Here is a 21,642-nt window from a genome sequence, read left to right as displayed (position 1 = left end):
AACATAAATCAATGTAAACTAGTGAAGTGTCAACAAAGCGTGCTGTTGTCTTGGACCCAAGAAAGAGCCTGGATGCCTAGGCATTGCCTTGACAACTATGCCAGCAAGGGCCAATTAACTGGGTAGTCTAGTCTGGTAACCTGTAAGTATAAGGCTTATGCCATTACTTTATTACAGATGTAGTGTGCAAGGGCCAAGGAGTAGCTCACAATGCCTAGTCAGTGTATATTACTGATAATACCCACCAGTTCTATCAGTTGGTCTTGCTGAAATTCTTGATAGTTTCTGAGAGACCTGCTTGTTATCACTCTTATCCAAGTTCTTTTTATCATCAACATTAGATGATTGGCTTTTCTTCACATTATGCAAATGCTTGTTCAAGGTTTCCACCTTCACAGTCTCCTTCATCTGCATATTCTGCCCCAAATCCTGAATGCTGTTATTGTGCCTTCGTCTTGCTTCATCTGCCTCCACTTGTCCTTCAGTATTGGTGATCACTTCAGTCTTACTAGTGGCTTCACCAATGACTGGGTTCTGCTGACGTATGACAAAATATCAGAGGACAAAGAAGAAAAAAATGTCATCATTGGGATTGATTAAAGCAGATTGTGTTGACATGCATGCAAATATCATTGAAATATGGAAACAAAATCCGAGTCTTGGTACCTCACAAGTATTATATAGAGCATAAAAGACCCACATGAATGAATGTATGTGTATACGTACATGCATACATAAATATGTACGTACATATGTATACACCGGAGTTGTTCATAAAACGCAAAGTTTGTTCTTTTCCTTGAGAGTTTTATTTTATCTAGGAAGACATATTCTTCCATACCTTTTGTTGAGAATCTAGGGGTACTTTAGTCTTTCTAGTCTTTCTAGTCTTTATTCATTAATTTGTAAGTCTGCGGTAAGTACAAGGGTATTACTGTCCCCCTGTATTTTTTTCACTTAAATACATATAAAAGGGTGTGCCTGCAGTAATTAAGAACTCTCTCTTTCCCGCAGGCAGCCTTCCACGATATTGGTTGTCTTCTTCTTTCTCTCTTCTCTCTCTCTTCTTCTTGCCTAGGTTTGGTTGCAGCTTTCTGGTCTTGTAACATGGTATCAGAGCTGTTGTAATCAAATCAGGGTTTTATCTTCCTCCCTTCTGCTGTTTTTTCCTTTTTTTTTAATATCTTGTGGTGTGCAGCCACCTATTGCTGCCTCTACTATGAATTAAGCCGCCTCCTCTCATCAATGGAGGACTCTACTAATGTCTACAAGTTCTTTTCAAGTTGCTGATTATGGAAGATTCAGTCAAATTCCCTCACTACTGCTAAGATCGATTTTTTTCAGGTTTTCCCTCAGATCTATTTTTTTTAGGGACCACTCTCTTGCGATTTTTTATTTGGAATGGCTGGTTATTTTGATGCTTTGGATTTCTTCTGCCTGGTTGCTGCCATTGGTTATTAGCCCTTACCTATTTGTGCTTCTTCACAAGGTATTCCTATCTACTGCTGCTCGATTTTTTTTAATGGTGCTCTGCTGATTTCCTTCTCCTGGGAAGTATACTCTGTTGCTGTATCTTCTCTCAAGCCCTGTGTTGGCTCCATAATTGGGTTCTACTTGCTTCCATTATTGCATCTCTTCTTCCCAGATTGGCTCCATAATTATTTTTTTTTTGGGGGGGGGGGGGGGGCGGGTTTCAAAACCTTGACAAGGTGATCAATTTTTTTTGGGTGCTGGTTCTGTCTGTTGCTGCTGCTTCTGTGCCTAGTACTTTGCTATTAGTTCTATTTGCTTGTGGTTTTTTTTTTTTTGTTTATTCTTCCTGCTGCTTTCCTTTGCCGCTCTTCATTATGGCTGAGATTAAGACAACTACGAATAATGTGAATGTTACCATTACCTCTATCAAACTCAAAGGCAGTTCTAACTATTTACTATGGGCTCAAGCTATGAAGGTCTATATTATGGCAAAGGATAAGCTCAAATATATTACATCCGATCCCCTGCCTCTGAAGACAAAGATTATGGTGAGTGGATGAAGGAAAATGCAATCACACTTAATTGGTTGTGGAACAGTATGGAGCTCGACAATTCTGCTAATGTCATGTTTCAGACTAGAGTTTTTTTTTATTTGATCCTGCCTAGGATTAGACCCATTCTGGTTCTAGCCTTACATTAAAAGTTGCAGAACACAGAATGCATGAATTATCCAAGTCTACACAGCGAAGTAAGCTTCAACAAATTCAACTCAAACATGAAATGTTCAAGAGCATCATAATGCAAGGAAAAGTTTACTCACTGTATTCTTGTTTGATGCCTGCGCATTTGTACCTACTTCATCATCATCATCATCATCATCATTTTGGGGGGGAGCCTGCAAGGAAATTAGCTATATGAAGGATCAAGTATGAAGAAATCCAAAATTAAGTATCATATAGTGAAATGACACAGGTGCTCACCATCAGATCAATTTCAAATTTCACTACCTTAGTACCCTCGGCAGCTGCAGAATCTGGTGACATACTGGAAAAAGAAAGAGAAACAAAACAGATAACATATGTCATTAAACAACTGACACACCAAATAAGAAACCATAAGCTGTAAACATCAAATAATTTCTTCTTGATATCCTACATATTAGGAGTCTCTGGTGTAACATCTGATATCAATGAAGCTGCTGTATCTTGACCAGTTGGGCTTGATTCTTTCTCCACAACATCAGCAGATGATTGCAACTCGACTTCTAAAGTTCCAGCCTCCACTTTTGGAGTATGAGTGGTTTGAAGGTTTTTTTCCAGTGACATTGAAGTCTTTGTCTCTAAAGAACATTTAGTAATTGGTTTCTCCTCCGCCAAGGAAAGGTCTTTCGGAGGAGAAATTAGTGAAGGTGACGAAATTGGCAAAGAATTTTCTGGTTTTGAAGCAGTCCCTTCATTTGATATGGTATTCTTATCTGACTTTGGGGATAAAACCTCTGCTTTTGCAGCTGGGGAATCCTTGTATGTTTCAGTTTTGGGTGAAGAAGCAGGAACTGAACTGCTTGAATTATGTCCAATGCTGCTGCATACAGAGGGCTTTGAAGAGCACACCGTCATTGTGGAGTTGTCACCATCTTCCAATTGTACAGTTCTTGGCTTCTTCCTCTTTGGAACTGCAAAAGCCGAAAGAATAATCATGGTTTTTTTTTTAATTTTAAGTCATGAAACAAGCCAAGGTTGGAAGTTGCTAAATGATTGATGACCGACTTCTAGAGTTTGCAGAGTTAGCAAACTCAGGGGAAAAACAAAAAGATCAGTGCACCTTCTGTTTAAAAAATTTTTGGTCCTTTGAACAATACATGTCTATAACAACATCAGTTACTTCATTTAAAGAATGAAATGAAATTCAGAAAAGTTTTAATATGGAAGCATGCTGAGCACTACATGAAAAGGAAATTTCAGTTATAATATGAATGTTGGATTGTACGGGTCAACCAAGGAGGTATTCTGGAATTTTCAGCTTTTTATTATGTTTTACATTATGTACAGCCGACTCTATATGTTAGGAGCAATTCTGTCCATGTAACCTTGATTATTTATTATAAATTCAAAGCTTGGGATCAGTCATTGATCATCCGAGCATTATATTCTAATTCTGATCTCTTAACATGGTATCAAAGCAGGTTTCGAATTAGGGTTCCCACTCCTCCATTCTCGATCTCTTCTTCTTCTTCTCTCTTTCTCAATCTCCCTTTCCTCTCCTTGTTTTCCTTTTGTTCTTCATTCTTACATAGGGCACCACTGATGAGGTGATCCATAGATCCAGTTGCTGCCCTCTATCACCTCCTTCCATGTTGCAAAAATTCTGATCGATAGGAGCTTGCACTCTGCCTGCGAAATTTGAAGACTTCAAGTTTTTTTGGACTGATTCAATCTACATTACAAGGAATCTCTCCACATTATTGAAGATCAAGAACCGCAGCAGATTTATTGGACAAGCATCTATCCCCAGCCATACTGAAGACCTCCTCTGAGATCAATTTTTTTTCTCTCAATCTCAGGTTTTCCCAAAACCCTGAAAATATCGATCTTGGAGTTATTGATCTCTGTTGCTGCTGATTTTTGGAAGGGTGATCCAGCACTCACACAAGCACACTCGATCCAATTTTCAGCTTCATTCATTGATTTTTTGACAGCGTTCCCCCCTACATCGATCTCACCAAAATCAGGGTTTGCTCAAAACCCTGCAAAAATCGATCTAGGGGATTGGCTCGTTTGTGGCTGCTGTTTTTTGGGGACATATATTATCATCTTTGCAAGAGTCTTCCCCCCTCTTTCTGGACATTCTCTTGGAGTGTTTATTGGGTTTCTCATCACATCAGCCTCTCTACAATTTGGGTTTGTCTTTGCCACACTTATGGGTGACTCTGATATTTCTACTGGCACTTCGGGTATTGATGGACATGGTAAGACTGAGTACCATACTTTTCTACCTAATCCTATTAAATTGGATGGTCCAATTACCTGATATGGTCACGATCTACATCCTTTGCCATTGCTGGCCGTGGCCTTACTGGCCATATTAATGGCACCACTATTATGCCGACTACCCCTAGCCCTCTTCAAGACAGGTGGCTCTCCAATAACGGTGTACTCATGTCCTATTTGATTGGTTCAATGCAACCAGACCTTGCCAATGGGTTTCTTCTCCTTGATACAGCTTCTCAGTTATGGTCTGCCTGCAAGGAAACATGTGGACAGCTTGGTAATGATGCCCAAGTTTATGAACTCCGGAAAAAGGTCCTTCACACTACTCAAGGGGAATTATCTGTCTCCAAATATTATACTACCTTGTGCAGTCTTTGGCAGCAATTAGATCATTTTTCTGATTTCCACCCCACTTCAACTGTTGATATTGCTACCTATAAGAAGCATGTTGACAAGATACGGGTTTATGACTTCCTGGCCAAACTAAATGTGGAGTTTGACAAGATTCGTGTCCAAGTGTTGGGCCACTCTCCTTCTCCCACACTTGAACAATCATGTGCCTTGGTCTCCTCTAAAGAAAACCGTAGGGCTGCTATGCTGCACCCTACTCCTACAGACAGATCTGCCCTCTAGACTGCTTCCACGGCTGCTCCTGTTACTATTGGGAATATTTCTTTTGGTGATTCTCCTAAGGGCACTACTACCTGTGAGCACTGTAACAAGCCCTACCACACCAAAGAGAAATGTTGGAAGCTTCATGGGAAACCGGCTGACTTTGAAGCAAAACGGACTGCCAAGAAAAAATAAAATCCCAAGGCTCATCACACTAAGATTGTTCCCACGGCCCCTGCTATTGACAATGGTCTATCCCAGGAGGATCTACAGGCATTCCTACGTATGCTAAAGTCTTCTGCTGCTGCCGCTTCTACTACATCAGCTACTGCCAATTCCTCTGCTCCTTCAGGTTCAAATTTTGCCCGGTCAGGTATCTCATTTGGTGGTCACTGTGCTTCAGTAGCCTCCCATCCTTGGATCATAAACTCTGAAGCCACAGACCACATGACTGGTTCCTCTAGCTTTTTTCATCGTTATTCTCCCACTTCAGGGAAGGATAAAGTCAGGGTGGCTGATGGTTCCCTTTCTTCCATCTCTGGATGATTCATCAACTGCACTTCCTCCCTTACATTATCTTTTGTTTTACACATTTCTAATTTTACTACTAATCTTCTTTCTATTAGTAGTCTTACTCGTGATCTTAATTGCAAACTAACTTTTTTTTCCTTCCCACTGTGTTTTTCAGGATCTGGTGACAAGGAAGACGATTGGATGTGGTAAGGTGCACGGTGGATTGTACTTGCTTGATGATGGCCGTCCTTCTTCACCAACATTACCTTCTCCACTACACCAGAACTCTTTGGTCTCTTCGGAACTTTACCAATGGCACTCTAGATTAGGTCACCCTCCATTAGGAACTTTATCTCATTTGTTTCCTGTTTTAGTCAAAGAATGTGATGATTTTTTTTGTGAGGCTTGTGTTCTAGCCAAACAGACTCGTTCAACTTATTCTATTTCAAAAAAAAGAAGTTCTTCTGTTTTTCATATGGTTCATTCTGATGTTTGGGGTCCTAGTCGTAAAAATTCTATTTTCGGGCATTGTTGGTTTGTTTAATTTATTGACTATTACTCTAGAAACACATGAGTATATCTTATGCACACAAAAAATCAGGTTTTTTCATGTTTTCAGCATATCCATAAGATGGTTCAAACTCAATTCCAGGCCACTCTCAAAATTTTGAGAAGTGACAATGGAATAGAGTATAAGGAAGGTCACTTCTAAAAAATATCTTGCTGGCCATTGTATTATTGACCAGACAAGTTGTGTCGATACCCCAACCCAAAATGGTGTAGCTGAAAGGAAGAACCACCACTTATTAGAAGTGGCCAGAGCATTGATGTTTGCTCGACATATTCATTCCCAATACTGGGGGGATGTTGTTCTCACTGCAGCCTATCTCATTAATTGGTTGCCTACTCGGGTTAGTGACTCCCGTAGTCCTGCTGAGGTTTTACTTGGGAATTCCTCCTTTGTAATTTCACCCAAAGTGTTTGGCTGTGTGTGTTATGCTAGGGATACAAAGTCCCCTGGCAAACTTGAACCCCGTGGATTACAGTGTATATTTTTGGGTTATTCTCCAACCCAAAAAGGTTATAAGTGTTACCATCCCCCTTCCGTCGTACTCTGATCAATATGGATGTCATTTTTTATAAAAGTCTGTCCTATTATTCTTCACCACCTCTTCAGGGGGAGAGTTCTAATGAAGATGTGTTTCCTTCTCTTGAGATTCCTCCTCCTTTAGTAGCTCCTTTGTTTGCTGCCCCTACTCCTTTAGCTGCTGCCCCTACTCCTTTGGCTGTTGCCCCTACTTCTTATAGTTCTCTTTCTCCATCCTTTCGTGCATTTGTGTCCTCTCTTTCTTTTGTTTCCATTCCTAAAAATTGGCAAGAAGCTTTTACAGATGGAAAGTGGAGGGCAGCAATGTTGAAAGAAATGAGAGCATTGAAAAAAAATAATAGTTGGGATCTTGTATCTCTTCCTCTAGGAAAAAAATCAGTGGAATGTAAATGGGTGTTTATGGTCAAGCAGAAGGTTGATGGGACAGTGGATAGATATAAGGCACGTCTGGTTACAAAGGGCTTTACTCAGACATTTGGAGTTGACTATCAAGAGACCTTCGCACCAATGGCGAAACTCAATACTGTGAGAGTGTTATTATCCTGTGTTGTGAATCTTGGATGGGATCTTCAACATCTGGATGTGAAGAATGCCTTCCTCCATGGAGAGCTAGAGGAAAAGGTATATATGGACATTCCACCGGGCTTTTCTGATGATAAGACCAGGGGTAAAGTCTGTAAATTGAAGCGTGCTCTTGATGGGTTGAAGCAGTCACCTAGAGCTTGGTTCAGCAGGTTTCACGAGGCGATGATTTCTGTGGGATACAAACAAAGCAATGCTGTTCACATCTTGTTCATCAAACGAGTTGGTGATCTGGTAACCATTCTCACAATCTAAGTGGACGATATAGTAGTAACCGGAAATGATGGTGATGAGATCAACAAACTGAAGCACTTTATTAGCCGTGAATTCGAAATAAAGGATCTGGGAACTCTAAAATATTTTCTGGGGATAGAAGTTGCTCGATCTTCAAAGGGCATCTTCCTTTCTCAAAGAAAATATATCCTAGATCTATTGTCTTAGACTCGGTTGTTAGGGTGTCATCCTGCAGACACTCCCATGGAAGCTACTACAAGGCTCAAGGAAAAAGAAGGTGAACCAGTTGACAAAGGTTGCTATCAGCGATTGGTTGGCAAACTAATCTACCTCTCTCATACACGGCCAGACATAGCTATTGCCGTGAGTTTAGTAAGCCAGTTTATGCATGATCCTTATTCCTCTCATATGGAGGCAGTTCTTCGCATCCTACGATATTTGAAGTTTGCTCCAGGAAAAGGAATACTTTTATCCCCCACTGGTCATCTAAAGGTTGAAACTTACACTGATGCTGATTGGGTTGGCTCTACCGATAGGAAATCCATCTCTGGATATTGCTCTTTTGTGGGTGGGAATCTTTTAACATGGCATAGCAAGAAGCAGAATGTTGTGGCAAGATCCAATGCTGAAGCAAAGTTCCGTGCCATGGCACAAAGAATTTGTGAACTATTAAGGCTTAGAGGATTGTTGCAAGATATTGGTGATGTTGCCCATCTTCCAATGATGCTATATTGTTATAATAAGGCTGCCATTAGCATTGTTCATAACCCTGTCCAGCATAATCGTACTAAGCATGTGGAGGTTGACAGACATTTCATCGAGAAGAAGCTTGAAGCCGGCCTCATCTGTGTTTCCTTTGTGAAGTCTAATGATCAGTTAGCCGATGTGTTCACTAAAGAGTTGAGTGGCAAAGTATTTCATCCTATTCTAGTCAAGTTGGGCATGTGTGACATATATGCTCCAACTTGAGGGAGAGTGTTGGATTGTATGGGACAGAATACCGTGGGGGTATTCTGGACTTTTCAGCTTTTTATTATGTTTTACATTATGTATAGCCGACTCTATATTAGAGTTGGCTATGTTAGGGGCAATTCTGTCCATGTAACCTTGATTATTTATTATAAATACAAAGCTAGGGATCAGTCATTAATCATCCACGCATTATACTCTAATTCTGATCTGTTAACAATGAAACACTTTAAATATCAAAAGCTCATAATCCAGCTCACTCATTTTACGCTTATCTTTCATGATTAGTGGAAACTACACACCTCTACATATTAATCAAGACTGCAGTCACACATAGTTAAATACATTTTGAATCTCCACGCTGACCCAACAAATTAAGACTCAGTTTCTCTTCAACCATGGAATCTGACAGATTGGACTGGGGAAGGGTATTTTCGACCTCATAAAATAGGGGAGTGGGAGTTCATGATGAACCCATAGTCCAATCATTGCATTACTTCACCATCTCTCTTAACCATGGGTAAAGGGAAACTTAATCCATAAAATTACGGACTTGTAGATTCAGAACCGGAGGCATTTTTTACAGCGTTGATGCATCTGACATTGTTTCTCTGGAGGTCTCCCATGTCAAATAAGACTAAGTCCACCCAACTGACAATCTAAGCTCCCACTAGTAAAAGTGTAAGCTTAAAACAACTAATTCAAACTCACAAAAGTACATAATAAATGGAGAATCAAGAAAATTTTAAGAATAGTTACAAGGGTCTGGTACCATTTATGAAGTGGTGGAAGAGTTTGAAAAGAATAAGGCTGCAAGATAAAGGATAGGGTTATGCTGGACAATATCAGTTCGGGCATAATTAATGTTGTTTTTCTCTACCATTTTCGTCTATGTTGGGAAGGGGGAGGATAGATCTATTCAGTCCATGGAGATTCTAGCGATTTACAAAGGCTTGCTACTTTGCATGGAAAAGGGCCAAAGTACTTTCAGAGAGTCTCAGTCCGTTCAGATTCTAAGGTGGCGGTGGACATCCGTAAGGGTAAGTACCATTGCCCTTGAGGATCTTGTACCTGAGGAGTGCTATTTCACATTTGTGTTCTGTGTTTATTTCTGTGACATTTCAGCATGTTTGGAGAGAGGTGAACCAGCCTGCAGACTAAATTACTTCTCTCTCTTTTGGAGAGGAGGAATTGGTTATTTCTCCTAGTGATTTCTTGTCTGATTTGAAATTTCTCATTCAAAATGATGTCAATCATAGCATATATCAAAGAGAGTAAATTTTCTTATCACTAATGAAATTTCAATATTACCTATCACCAAATAAAAAAGGTGTTGGTCAAGTGGTATCATGTAGTAATGGTATCTAAAATAATGAAACGTTCCATAAATTTTGAAAGAAAACTAATCATCATGCAGTATCTTTAGTTTTGATTGATCGCCAGGAGAATGACTTGAGTCGGGCTAAACCTGAGCACGTCTTATCAAGTCTGACCTTAGCTGGGGTTGGCTGGAATTTTCAATCATCACATTCAGTTTGGACTTTAATTATCCCAGTCAAAGTATGGTGGGGTATGGATTAAGGCTTCTATCATGCTTTTGAGATTTTACTGATGAGTCAATGCACATTTAAGCTTAAAGCCTAGATGGCAAAAAAATCATCAGATTTATTCAGTATTGGGGGAGGATAGGTTGTATCTGTTTTGTAACCTGTAATCTTTATGTCACTCTATGTGACCTATCTCATATTTCTCTTCATATGTATCTATTAATAAAATTTTGTCATTGCTTACCAAGAGAGAGAGAGAGAGGAGATCATCTGCAGCGTTTCCATACACGTGATTGCTTCAACAAGTAATGACGTTAGCACACCAAATACAACAAATAGTAAATCCCCCACTATACTATGTTTGCCAAGCAGCAAAGTTGCAGAAACTAAAGGTGCAACTTGCAAGTTTAAGGGATAGAACATCACCTTGAATGCAAAATGACTTGGTTTCTAGAACTGCATGTCTTTCCAGTTATTTTTCTTATCATCAGACCAAAACTATCCCAATCGAACTAAAACCAACCATATACAACATGAAACCACCCAAGTTTGGCTGCCTGGGTCAAGGACCTGAGTTTGATCCTTGGGTTGAGTTGCGTTATAGATGAATGTGCATTTCTTAGGATTTGAATAGTTGAAACAAATGAACCCAACCTACCCAATGAGCAACCAAATTGATAAAAGTATGGATGAGGTCTAGCAAAGTATTTTCAATTAGACAAATGACACTTTGCCTTAGGAAAGAACTTTATTAAGGAAGTAATAGTAGATGAAAAATATGTAGCTCTAAGCATCCCTAGCAAAACAAAGGTGTTACTCTACATAAGAAGATTGCAATACATAATAGAAATACATTTTCTACGTTAGCTCTTTCTAAAGTAAAGTAAGAAGTTTGCAAGCACCATATCAACATTTGGAATTCTTTGAACATTTCAATGAAACTGCCAATCATGGAGCATAAGTAGGGTATCTAATGGGGGGCCGGAAAGGAGAAAAGAGAAGCTTGGAAGAAATCAGAGTTGCAGGGGGGAAATTAAGAAACCGTGGAAAAGAAGAGGGGGGGGGGGAGAGGAGGAATGCACACGTACACAAACTCAAACTTCAATTCATTCTTCATTTTCTCCTTCAATCGTTGGTTACACATCTATTTATAAAACCCAAAAAAATAAAGACTCCTAATTACATACTAAAACTTAGGTTAACTAAAATAGAAACCCAATAAAACTCAAATTGGAAATTTCCCTACGTGTCAAACTTCCTAAAATCCTACAAGATCCAAACACTCAAATTGGACCCGGTTCATCTCTGTCTGGATACGCAACTGGGTTTGGGTTGGTCCAAGGTAGTGCACTAGTTGGGTCAGCCCGGTCCAAGATTCTCCTGCATCAATTCTCCTGGAGTTCAGAAAAACTCATCCACAAGCTTTGTAGAACGATAGAATCAAAATCGTGCGATCGAAGCCAACTATCAGTCCACGTTCAACTTGTATAAAATCCACAAGCCGAAATTTTTGTTGAAGTAACCATGGGAAAGCACATAATCAAATGGATCAACTAAGCGACCAATAATCACGATTTCTTGATGTTCATCGGCCAACAGCATTGCCTGGATCGAATTCTGATCATGGAGTTTTAACTCAGCCTTCAACAATTCATGGTTTACTTGAAGGGCTCTTATGGTTTCTTCATTTTGTTGAAGGATACTGGCCCACTGTTCAGGACTCATTGGGGTAGTGGATTTAAAGAGAAGAAAAGAAAGGTGGTGTAACGATGGGTTGGGACTAGGGAGGGAAAATTTTGGAAGAAATAAGAAAGGACCTAAATAAACTAAAAATACTGAAGTGGGGGTAATATGGGGAAAGTGGTCTTAAATGAAAAGAAAAAAAGAGAATAACAGAATGTGGGTAAACTGGAGGGGTAGTTTAGAAAAATAATAAGAGAAAGACACAAAAGGGAACTCGTGAGTGGGGTTACCGTGTTCAACTTGGGCATGGAGAACCAGAGGAAGAGGAAGAGTGCAACAATGGCGGAGATGTGGACTGCAAGGATGGAGGGGAACTTGTGATTTCAAAGGTGCTACGGGTCGCGCCTTGTGATAGTCTGATAGAGGAGCCTGCGGCAACTTCAAAGGGGTCTAAGGGCTTTGTCAATGGAGAGCTTGTGGTGGTGGAGCTGCGACTTTAAAGGAGGAGGCGGCAGGAGCTTCAAATTCTTTTTTCTTTTGTTGATCTCTGTCTCCCACCTTCTCTTTTGTTCTCGCCTCTCGTTGTTTCTTTTTTTTTTTTTTGTTCTTTTGCTTCTGGCTCTCTCTCTCTCTCTCTCTTCCTTTTTTGGTTCTGGCGAAACCAAAAACGGATCTTAGGTTGGGGTTTTGGTAGGGGAATCGAAAGAGATAGGATTGGGGTTTGTCGGTGGGAATTGCAGGGGTGGGGTAGGTAGCTGGAATCTACGGAAGGAGTGAGTCTTTTTTTTTTAGGTCAGAACCTTTGAAGGGGGTAGATTGAGGCTACTGAAAAAGGGATGGCGGTGGGGATTTGGCTTTGGGGATCGGGAGGAATGGGAATGGGCAGTGGGCAGTGGGTAGTGGGTTACGGAAGAAAGAGATGGAGTTCTCTTTCGGTTATTTTTTTTTTTCTCTGTCACAGCAGGGAAAAACAGAAGGGGTGGAGTGTTGTTGCAATGGGAATGGATGGGGAGGGAAAGGGTACTGTGGTAACGGCAAGACTGAATTTCTTTTTTAATGTAGGAACGAAGGATGGGATTAAAGGTCACGGACAAAATGTGATGATGATGACAATGATGGGTGGGTGATACACGGATGGTTTGGGGTTTTACGGGAATCAAAGGGAAGGTGGGGGTTACTGCTGGTGTTGTTCGGTCACAACCACAGAGAAAAGAAATTAGGAAAGAAAAAGGAGGAAGAAGAACAGAATGGGGAAAAGAGAGACTGAGAGGGTGAAAAATCCAAGAAAGAGAGAGAGAGAGAGGGAAAAATTCACCCAGGTTTGGACTCTGATACCAGATAATGGGGGAATGGAAAGGAGAAAAGAGAAGCTTGGAAGAAATCAGAGTTGCAGGGGGGAAAAAGAAGAAACCGTGGAGAAGAAGAAGAAGAAAGGGGGGGAGTGCACACAACCACAAACTCAAACTCCAATTCATCTTCATTTTCTCCTTCAATCGTTGGTTACACATCTATTTATAAAACCCAAAAAAATAAAGACTCCTAATTACTTACTAAAATTTAGGCTATCTAGAATAAAGATCCAATAAAACTCAAATTGGAAATTTCCCTACTTGTCTAATAACTACCCCAAAATAAAAGATTACACAATAATTTCCCAAATAAAATAAACTTCCTAAAATCTTACTAGATCCAAACCCTCAAACTGAACCCGGTTCATCTCTGTCTGGATACGCAACTGGGTTTGGGTAGGCCCAAGGTAGTACACCAGTTGGGTCGGCCCGGTCCAAGATTGTCCTGCATCAGTATCCATCCAAGGTAATTGAACTGTAGATAAGAGGATCCTCCAATAAGACTTTTCTTTAAGAGAAGGAATAGGGAAAGATAAAAGCTCCCATCACTGAATAACCCCCAACCCCAATATGCAAACACACAACACACAACATACACACACACACACACACATAGAGAGAGAGAGAGAGAAGCACACGGACAAAGATAAGAGACTATCATCAGTAGATGCAGGCTCCCAGGAGGTCACAGGTTCGACTCTCTCTCTCTCTCTCACACACACACACACACAGTTGTAGACTTGTAGTATAAGTCTCATTGGGCAGTTAGATAGGTAGACCAAAAACAAATCAAACCCCAAATATTAAATAAAAGAAAATGGATTAGGTTATATATGGTCATATGATGCAGATGCTGTCATAGAAAAATCAGAAGCACATCTGCAAAATCATATCACTTGTATCAATTAGCCTCATAGTATCATCAAACTAATCAGTGGAGCAACTCCAACATCCATCTCTCAATACAGAAAGAACAGTCGAAACCATGCAAGAAGTAATCTGCTTACCTATCGCAGTAGTAGATACAGAGCTTGAATTTTGCAGCAACATTGCTGGATGTGAAGATGGAGGAGAAACTACAGTTGACCCTGGAGATGAAGTTTTAGATGGAACTAAAGCAGAGCCTTCATTTTCCGAGTTGTGTTTGTGATCAACTTGTAAAGGACTCTGAAAGCCATCTGGCTTCGCAGGAGATTGATGAGATTGTAGCATGGTCAATCCATACAGGAATTGTGCAACTTCAACTTCGCTTTCAGAAATCAAAACCTGCAAGATAAGCAAGAACCATTACTTAAGTAACCAAAGAACAAAGGTTAACTCAATAAAATAATGCATAATGGATACTAATAGGAAGAGCAATAAAAATTGATGGGAAAACTGAATATTGACCTTTGATGTCTTTGAAGGTTTTGCTTTTGTCGTGGGCTTCTGCAATTATTTCACAAGAGAAGAAACTCATCAATGCAACAACCGAACTGGTAATACCCACCCAAAAAAGAGAAAAAAAATAAGAAAAATTTAGAAACAGTGTTCATAACCACTTTGCTTTCTCAAAATTACACATCAGAATCCTGTTCAAAATGGAAGTTTTTTCGGATTTTCCCAAAAAAGAAAAAAAAAAGTTGCACACACCACCACTTTTCTCGTTGCTTTGGTCGATGGATTTGATGAAGGAGGAGAAGGCAAAGCCACAATCGTTCGAAGAGGTGAAGAAGAGAATTGTCGAGCACTCCAGTCCTGAAACCTCTTCACCGAAGCTGAAGTAAAAAACGAACAGTATTGATTACCTCGTCAATGAAATACAAATAGAGAAAGAACCAAAGAAATCAAAAAGACCAACCAGAGCGAGCTCTTCGAGGAACTGAAACCCCAATCACCTCATCCGGCCCCTGAAGAACACAACCAGAACCCCACTTGAACAGAAGAATCGATTAAAAACCGAAAACTAAAAATCTCCATTACCTTCAATTGAGGATTCGCTCTGTCGATTCGTCTTGAAGAGCTACAGCCAGTGCCACTGCCTCTAAGACGTTCATCTTCATCGTTAAAATCTTCATCTTCGTCCAAGCTTTCATCAGAGCTTTCCTTCTCTTCTTTATCAATATGAGACCTCCCGTTCGAGCTCAGCTTCCGTCTCCTGCTCGGCCGCTCCTTCTTCCCATTTGATCGAACTTTCACAAAATCATTCCCTCCACCATCCTCAGCATCACAAACTCCTTCAACATCCAAATTCAATCATTCGATAGACAACAAAAGAAGAAGGAAAAAAAAACAAAACAGAAGAATTTTTAGATCTACGCACCAGAGGAGTCTTGGATCCCAATGCTGCGTGATCTTCGCCGAGATGAAGAAAAGCTTCCAGCATTAACAGATGACGCCCCCCTCCTAGTCTCCCTATTCCTCTCCATTCCTATTCGAATCTTCACAAAATCTTCTCCAGAATCTCTGGTATTTCATCGAAAACCTCCGAATTTCAGAGCGAATAGCAGAAACAAAATCTCCAAAATAGTCTTCGTCTTCTAATTCTAATCGCAAGTTCTCAGAAATTCCAAATATCGATTTCCAAGATTTTGATTCCAAACAAACTAACAATAGCAAAAATATTTCCTTCACTAAAGGGACTTTCCTATCTGAAATTTCAGTTCAGATTCTTTCAAAAATCTCCAAAGTCCAGAGTGAAATCTGATGAACTTCGCGAATATGGTCTATTAAATCTCTCTAAATTCGCCTAATAAATCGCTCAGATATTTTTCTAAGTTTCCCTTAATCGCTCTTTTCGTATCTTTTTTATCTTTCTCTTATGTTCGTTTCCTACTCCTTTTTCTCTCTCTCCCTCCGCCTTCGAGAGAGAACCCAGCAAAGTTTAAAAGCAGAGAACCCAATCGGATTCGTTTCGCTCTTAGTCGTCAAAATCGGGACCGTCGGAACAGGGCAATGAGATCGACGGTAAGGAAAGGATGACACTGACGTGGCGGGTGATAGGAACAGTAGAGTTTTCCACCACGTGGCAACAGATGGACTTTGGCGCATTTGTGTGGGGCCCTAGTACCGGTGGAGGTGGAGGTTGGGGGACAAGATAGTCGCCAAAGTATGGCCGCTATTGGGCAATAGGTGTGCAAAGGGTACGGGGAGAATCAGATAATTCTTGTAACTTCCATAGACTATTGTTGGACTCTGATGCTCACGCCGTCACGCGTCACTCAATTCACTTTTTCTTCTTGTTGGACATGTATAACGACTTTTAATGCTCGAAGCCTAGAGAATACGACGCTCGAGTTGCGATACTCCGGCCATTACTTTGTGGAGTGTGGACCCACAAATTCACAATAACACGTGGAATCTCTTTGCCATGTCAGAAGGTATATGTGTACCTCAAGGGGTCAGCTTAGTTGTCAAAGATCAATTCCTCAAATAAGAAGTCATGAGTTCAAACCACCTTGGGGCTATCCCCATCCCTTATCCCTAAGGGTGTCAAAATGGAATCGAAATCGACCATTTACGATCAAACCAAATTACACCGCAAAAAAATGATCCAGTTTTGATTTTATAGGTTCTCTTCCTAGTCCGATTTTGATTTGCACCGTAAAACTATAGTTCTAAACCGAATAAGAATCAAATAGAAACAGGTACCTTTTACTCGAATATTAGTCCATGCATCAATTGAATAAATTAATAACATAATAATTATTAATGGGGGAAATATCATCCCCTTCCCCTCTAAGTTTCCTTAATATCAACCCAATACCCAAGTTTTGAAAAATGATAATATCCTCCCTTACTTTTTAAATATTCCATCAACCGTACCCTAACCATTAAAAAATGCCATTAAGCGATGACGTGGCATATACAAAATTTCTAAAACCCCAGATTATCCTTAATATAATTTAATTTCAACTTTAGCTTTCTTCATGACAGATAGGACAATCTCCATATCATTAACATTCATGTGGCATCCATAAGTTTCATAGTAAATACGACCTCTGGGAGTGGGAAAATGTTCTAATGCAATTACTTATTTACCAGTTTTTTAATATTAAAGGGTCGGACTAGGTCGGGCTATAACCGGGAGGGCTAGGTTAGATCTGGAATAGGTCGGTCTAGTCGGGTGTCTCACAAGCTAGAACCCTACACTGGGAACGTCCAATATTAAAGCCCGACATGTTTAATAATCAAGCCGGAATGGGCTTTAACCAGGCAGGCTTGGTCGAGCCTACCGGGCCAGGCCTAGAATTGACACCCCTATCCGAAGGTCATACATATGCTTCATTTCAAAACCTAGTGACTCGACAAGTCAAAACGTGATCAGAGCAAGTCAATTATTTTTACAAAAAAAAAAATTATTAATATATTTTTCTTTTCCGTCTTTGACTGAGAGATTGAGCTATGGTTGCTTGGAAGATAAAAAGAAATTGATATTGAAAACGACAAAAATTCTAGGGAGAGTGTTCTCTATGGGGGACCACAGGGGCCACACGGTACGATAACCAATGAGAGCGCGCACAGTAGCATTTTGGGGGTGAGATTTTTGCCTTTCATGGGGGCAGGATGGTCATTTCACCCCCATTGTGTTTGGGCGTGGCCAACGCCCCCTTCCATAGAGAACACTTTCCCAAAAGTCTAAGCTTGTGTTTGGTTGGATAAAAGAAAGAAGAAAAAAAAATTATACAATTTTCTTGGTAGATCTTTTTGTTTTCTTGATGTTCGGAAGGGTAAGAGGTGGAGAGAAGATACTCGGTTCAGTTTTCAAAATTCACCTAAATTTCACCTTAAAAATTCTGAAATTTTCTATTACCTCCTGATATGTTCAAATATTACTTGCCAATACGCACTAGACATGTGGCATGAAAGATCCACACCACACAAAGGATTCCTAAAGACCCAAGCTTCGTGAAAGATCCGCAGCAAATCCAAACCCACATCAAGGCCCTTCCATACAAAGTACTTTCCAAATAGGAAGCTAACTTGATGACTATTCCAAGAAACTCTCACTAAAAAGACTCCCATCGGAGATCTGCCTTCTATTCTCACTAGGATAGAACTAACTTCTATTCAAGGATGCCTTCCTAAATGGGACTCTCACGACCTCCCTACTCAAGGTATAAATATGTGGCAAACTCCATAGGTACGACTCGAATTCACTATTATCTACTCCTTGCACTCTTGCTCTACCAATTCCTATTGATGTTACTGAAGAAGTTGACTTAGGCATCAGAGAGTTCCCCCCCCCACCCGGAGTCACCTCCAACCCTCTCTTGTGTCTCTTGTTCCATGTTTGCAGGCAATTCTTGGGCCACGTGAGGACCGTCACAGTTTTTGCAACAATAGATTTGGCATCGTCTATGGGAATAACGGTAGATACAACATTACATCTAATCGCACAATGTTAGTCATATCGTTCTCTGCATTATGGTGAGAACTAGATCTTGCAAGACTCTCCCTCATGATTTTGGTGAACAACGACCAAGAGAAAGCCTTCCCTTGTTGCCTTTGGTACCATAGGGAAACCTTCCTGTGCTTCCCGCAGTCCTTCCTCTGAATACGGCCAACTCTCAAGTACCATCGGATCCAAATATAGACCCTTGGTTTGATGATCTACAAATACAAATCCTGAATATGTCTAACTTGGCCCGAAACACTGTTAGGCAAATCAATCGAGCCCTGAAGAATTTAAATCATTAACAACACACCCCACATAATGTGGAGGGCAATCTTAGCCACTCAAGCTCTATTGCTTCCCGAGTAAGATGAATTGACCATAGAAATAAGGTAGCAGCTCTCCAACCAAGTGAAGGCTACCATCGAAGAGCCCTAACTCGAGTGGTCGAGGATGAAGGACTGAAGAGAGATGAGGTTATAGCCCATGGCATGCCGAGCTCACAAACAAGGTAGCAGATGCGCGTTGGCTTGAAGAAGCAACAAACCTTGCTCAGTAACTCAAAGAATTAAATGAGAAAGTACAGAAAGTCATGCAGAACCAGGAGCAAGTAAATGAGCTCCACTTTGCCAACGAGAACACGCTTTAATATGAGATCATGCACACTCTGTTGCCCCTTGGGTTCAAACCCCCAACCTTCGAGATGTATGATGGTTCCATAGTTTAACGGAGGCCATAGACCCCATAGTCTGCAGAGCATTCCTAGCAACTGTAAAAGGACTGGCAAGGATGTGGTTCGATCACCTTCCCTCTAAGTCGGTAAATACCTTCTCTCAACTTAGCAAAAGTTTCCTCACCAATTTCCAAAGTAGTAGAAAATACAAGAAGAATTTGGCTGCTCTGATGACCATTAAGCAACATCCCGGGGAGACATTGCAAGATTTTGTTAGTTTCAACCGTGAATCATTGGAAGTGGAAGACTTAGATCCGACAGTGGCTTTTGTGGCGCTTCATAGCTGTGTAACCGATCGTGACCTCTGACGGTCCTTGGCTAAAAAGCCTCCAGAAAATGTAACAGAGTTACTTGCTGTGATAACCTAGAGGGGGTGAATTGGTACTTACTAGTGGATTTTGCCTCTTTTTCGATAAGTTAGATGAATATGTGAATCCTGTTGTGAAATGTAAATTTTATCTAATCAATTTATAATTCAAAAATATAAGTAAATGCTCAAATAATATTGACACAGGGATTTATAATGGTTCAACTCCAAGAGTTTACGTCCACTCCTCTCAACACTTGAAAGTATTCCACTAGTATTTTCCTTTCAATAACAATAGTGTAGACACCTCATTTTGTCATTTCTCCTGAAAGCTTCCTGTGAAGATGATGAGCGTCCTCCAAGGCGTAGAGTCGATGTATCCGTAGATGTAGCACAAGTGTACACTTCCTGACTTCATCCACATGTTTTTTACCCTCAATACCCCTCAAAGGAAAAAACCCTACAAACATTATTAGAGCCAAAACTAGAGCCCCTGGACACTCCAAACCACCCCTGGAAATGCTAGCCTCAACCCAAACATTCTTGAACTAGCTTGGCCCAGCATAGAACCAACCCAAAAAGCCCTGTAGACACCCATCCCTGGAGTAGACATTGAAAGGCCCCGAGTCGACATCGACCCATCCCCCTTGAAAGTTGAACTAAACTTCTTCAATGCCTATTCTCCATCGACATCAAATCATTTGTGTGAAATCTGGGGTCTCAACTCCAAGAAACTATTGAGTTTTAGTATTTTATAATAAAGTTATAGTAATTTTTTTTATATATTACAGTTTAGTATATTATGAAGTCTATTGATGAATTGTATACTATAGTAATACACTCCTATGATTTGAGTGAATTCATATGGTAGACACAAAGATAATGTGTATATAGTATAAACCCTCATATAGGATATGAGGATTTTGGGTCAATCTAAGTTAGAATGAACTAGCTAGATTCACTTGGGTTCAATTTAAATGGCATTTATTGAAATGTAAATGGGGCTTTTGACTAAGGGTAGGACTTGGAGTGAAAGAGTTTGCATGAGAGTCTATTGGAGAGAATTTGAGTGGAGGCACTGTTGCGAGTATTGTTCACCATGGGTAAACCTGAGAAGTTAGTAAGGATTTGGGATATTACAATTAGTGCCATTGTTGATGGGTTAGTAGATTATTTAATTAGTTGATGGGTTGGGTTAGTTAATAGGTTTAATAGGATTATCAAGAAACTAATTGGAGTTTATTATCTTATCTATATAGAAGATGGTTGACAGTTAATCTGGAGAAAGATTCTATTCTACCTAATAGAAGAAGAAGAAGAAGAGAAAAGTGAGGGAAGAAGGGGAGAGTGAGTGAATCTAGGTATGGATGTTGCTGTAGAAGCTTGCTTACACTAAGAACTTAAAGAAATGAGTTGGAGATGGTGGAGCTGAACTCACCTCACATAGATCTAGCTCGAATTGAAGTTGGAATGTTGTAGTTGCTTAATTGATAATGGAAGAAGGGATCTAGGTAGAAGGAGTTCACGACATGTAGTGAAGCTTTGAGTTTAAAGTATGTACATTTCGTGCCTACACACTTGAAGGGTGTTGCATGCATGATTAAGACACTTTTTGAATGGTTTCTGAAGACCTAAGTTGTTGAGTTCGGTTATCATGTGAGCAAAGCATAAGATCTGAGTTTTAAGGTATTTCTCCTTCTTTGATCTTGGTGCTTTTTTGTTGTTTAGTTATTAGATGTTCAATTAGGAGTTAGGGTGTGTATTAGTGGTTGTTAGAATGCCCTTAGAGTGGTCTTTAAATGGTGGAAACCATGCATTTAGGCCGGAGAAGAAAAACCCTTCAAAACCCTATCAGAGCTTGAGCTAAAAAACAACTCGATTTAATTTCTGGGCGATACCAGTGAGCTGATAGGAATACTGATGGTCACTGTTAGCCTCTGGAACTTTAAAACTTGCAGAACACTAATTTACCAAGACTAACAGATCACATACCGGCGAGTCCGTTACCGATATCGGCGATCCGTTAGGCGCCTGAATGGCTACCGGCGAGTCTGTTATGTCTCTGAAAACTATTTTTGCTTGTTTTCTCAAGTAGAACCTAATGGGAATGGTATGGACAACACCTATGAGGACTCTAACATACTTTAACCCCTTTTCTATGGGAAGATGGT

The 21,642-nt window shown here is 40.3% G+C and overlaps 1 protein-coding gene across 1 annotated transcript in view; it reads right to left on the bottom strand.

The window, feature by feature from the left end:
- Nucleotides 1-15,465, bottom strand: part of LOC122655278 (protein TIME FOR COFFEE-like) — a 30,218-nt gene extending 14,753 nt beyond the window's left edge. Inside the window, exons 1-10 of the mRNA XM_043849484.1 lie at nucleotides 15,360-15,465; nucleotides 15,020-15,273; nucleotides 14,898-14,946; nucleotides 14,690-14,814; nucleotides 14,447-14,485; nucleotides 14,065-14,323; nucleotides 2,629-3,145; nucleotides 2,454-2,517; nucleotides 2,294-2,368; nucleotides 246-537 (exon numbers count right to left, since the gene is read on the bottom strand). Coding sequence (XP_043705419.1) covers nucleotides 246-537; nucleotides 2,294-2,368; nucleotides 2,454-2,517; nucleotides 2,629-3,145; nucleotides 14,065-14,323; nucleotides 14,447-14,485; nucleotides 14,690-14,814; nucleotides 14,898-14,946; nucleotides 15,020-15,273; nucleotides 15,360-15,465 — 1,780 coding nt within the window. The remainder of the gene's footprint in view (nucleotides 1-245; nucleotides 538-2,293; nucleotides 2,369-2,453; nucleotides 2,518-2,628; nucleotides 3,146-14,064; nucleotides 14,324-14,446; nucleotides 14,486-14,689; nucleotides 14,815-14,897; nucleotides 14,947-15,019; nucleotides 15,274-15,359) is intronic.
- Nucleotides 15,466-21,642: the final 6,177 nt, after the last annotated feature.

The sequence above is a fragment of the Telopea speciosissima genome, chromosome 3, assembly GCF_018873765.1.
Source record: "Telopea speciosissima isolate NSW1024214 ecotype Mountain lineage chromosome 3, Tspe_v1, whole genome shotgun sequence".
Classification (NCBI taxonomy): domain Eukaryota; kingdom Viridiplantae; phylum Streptophyta; class Magnoliopsida; order Proteales; family Proteaceae; genus Telopea; species Telopea speciosissima.
The sequence above is the reverse complement of the archived record's forward strand: the minus strand, read 5'-3'. Positions and strand labels throughout refer to the sequence as shown.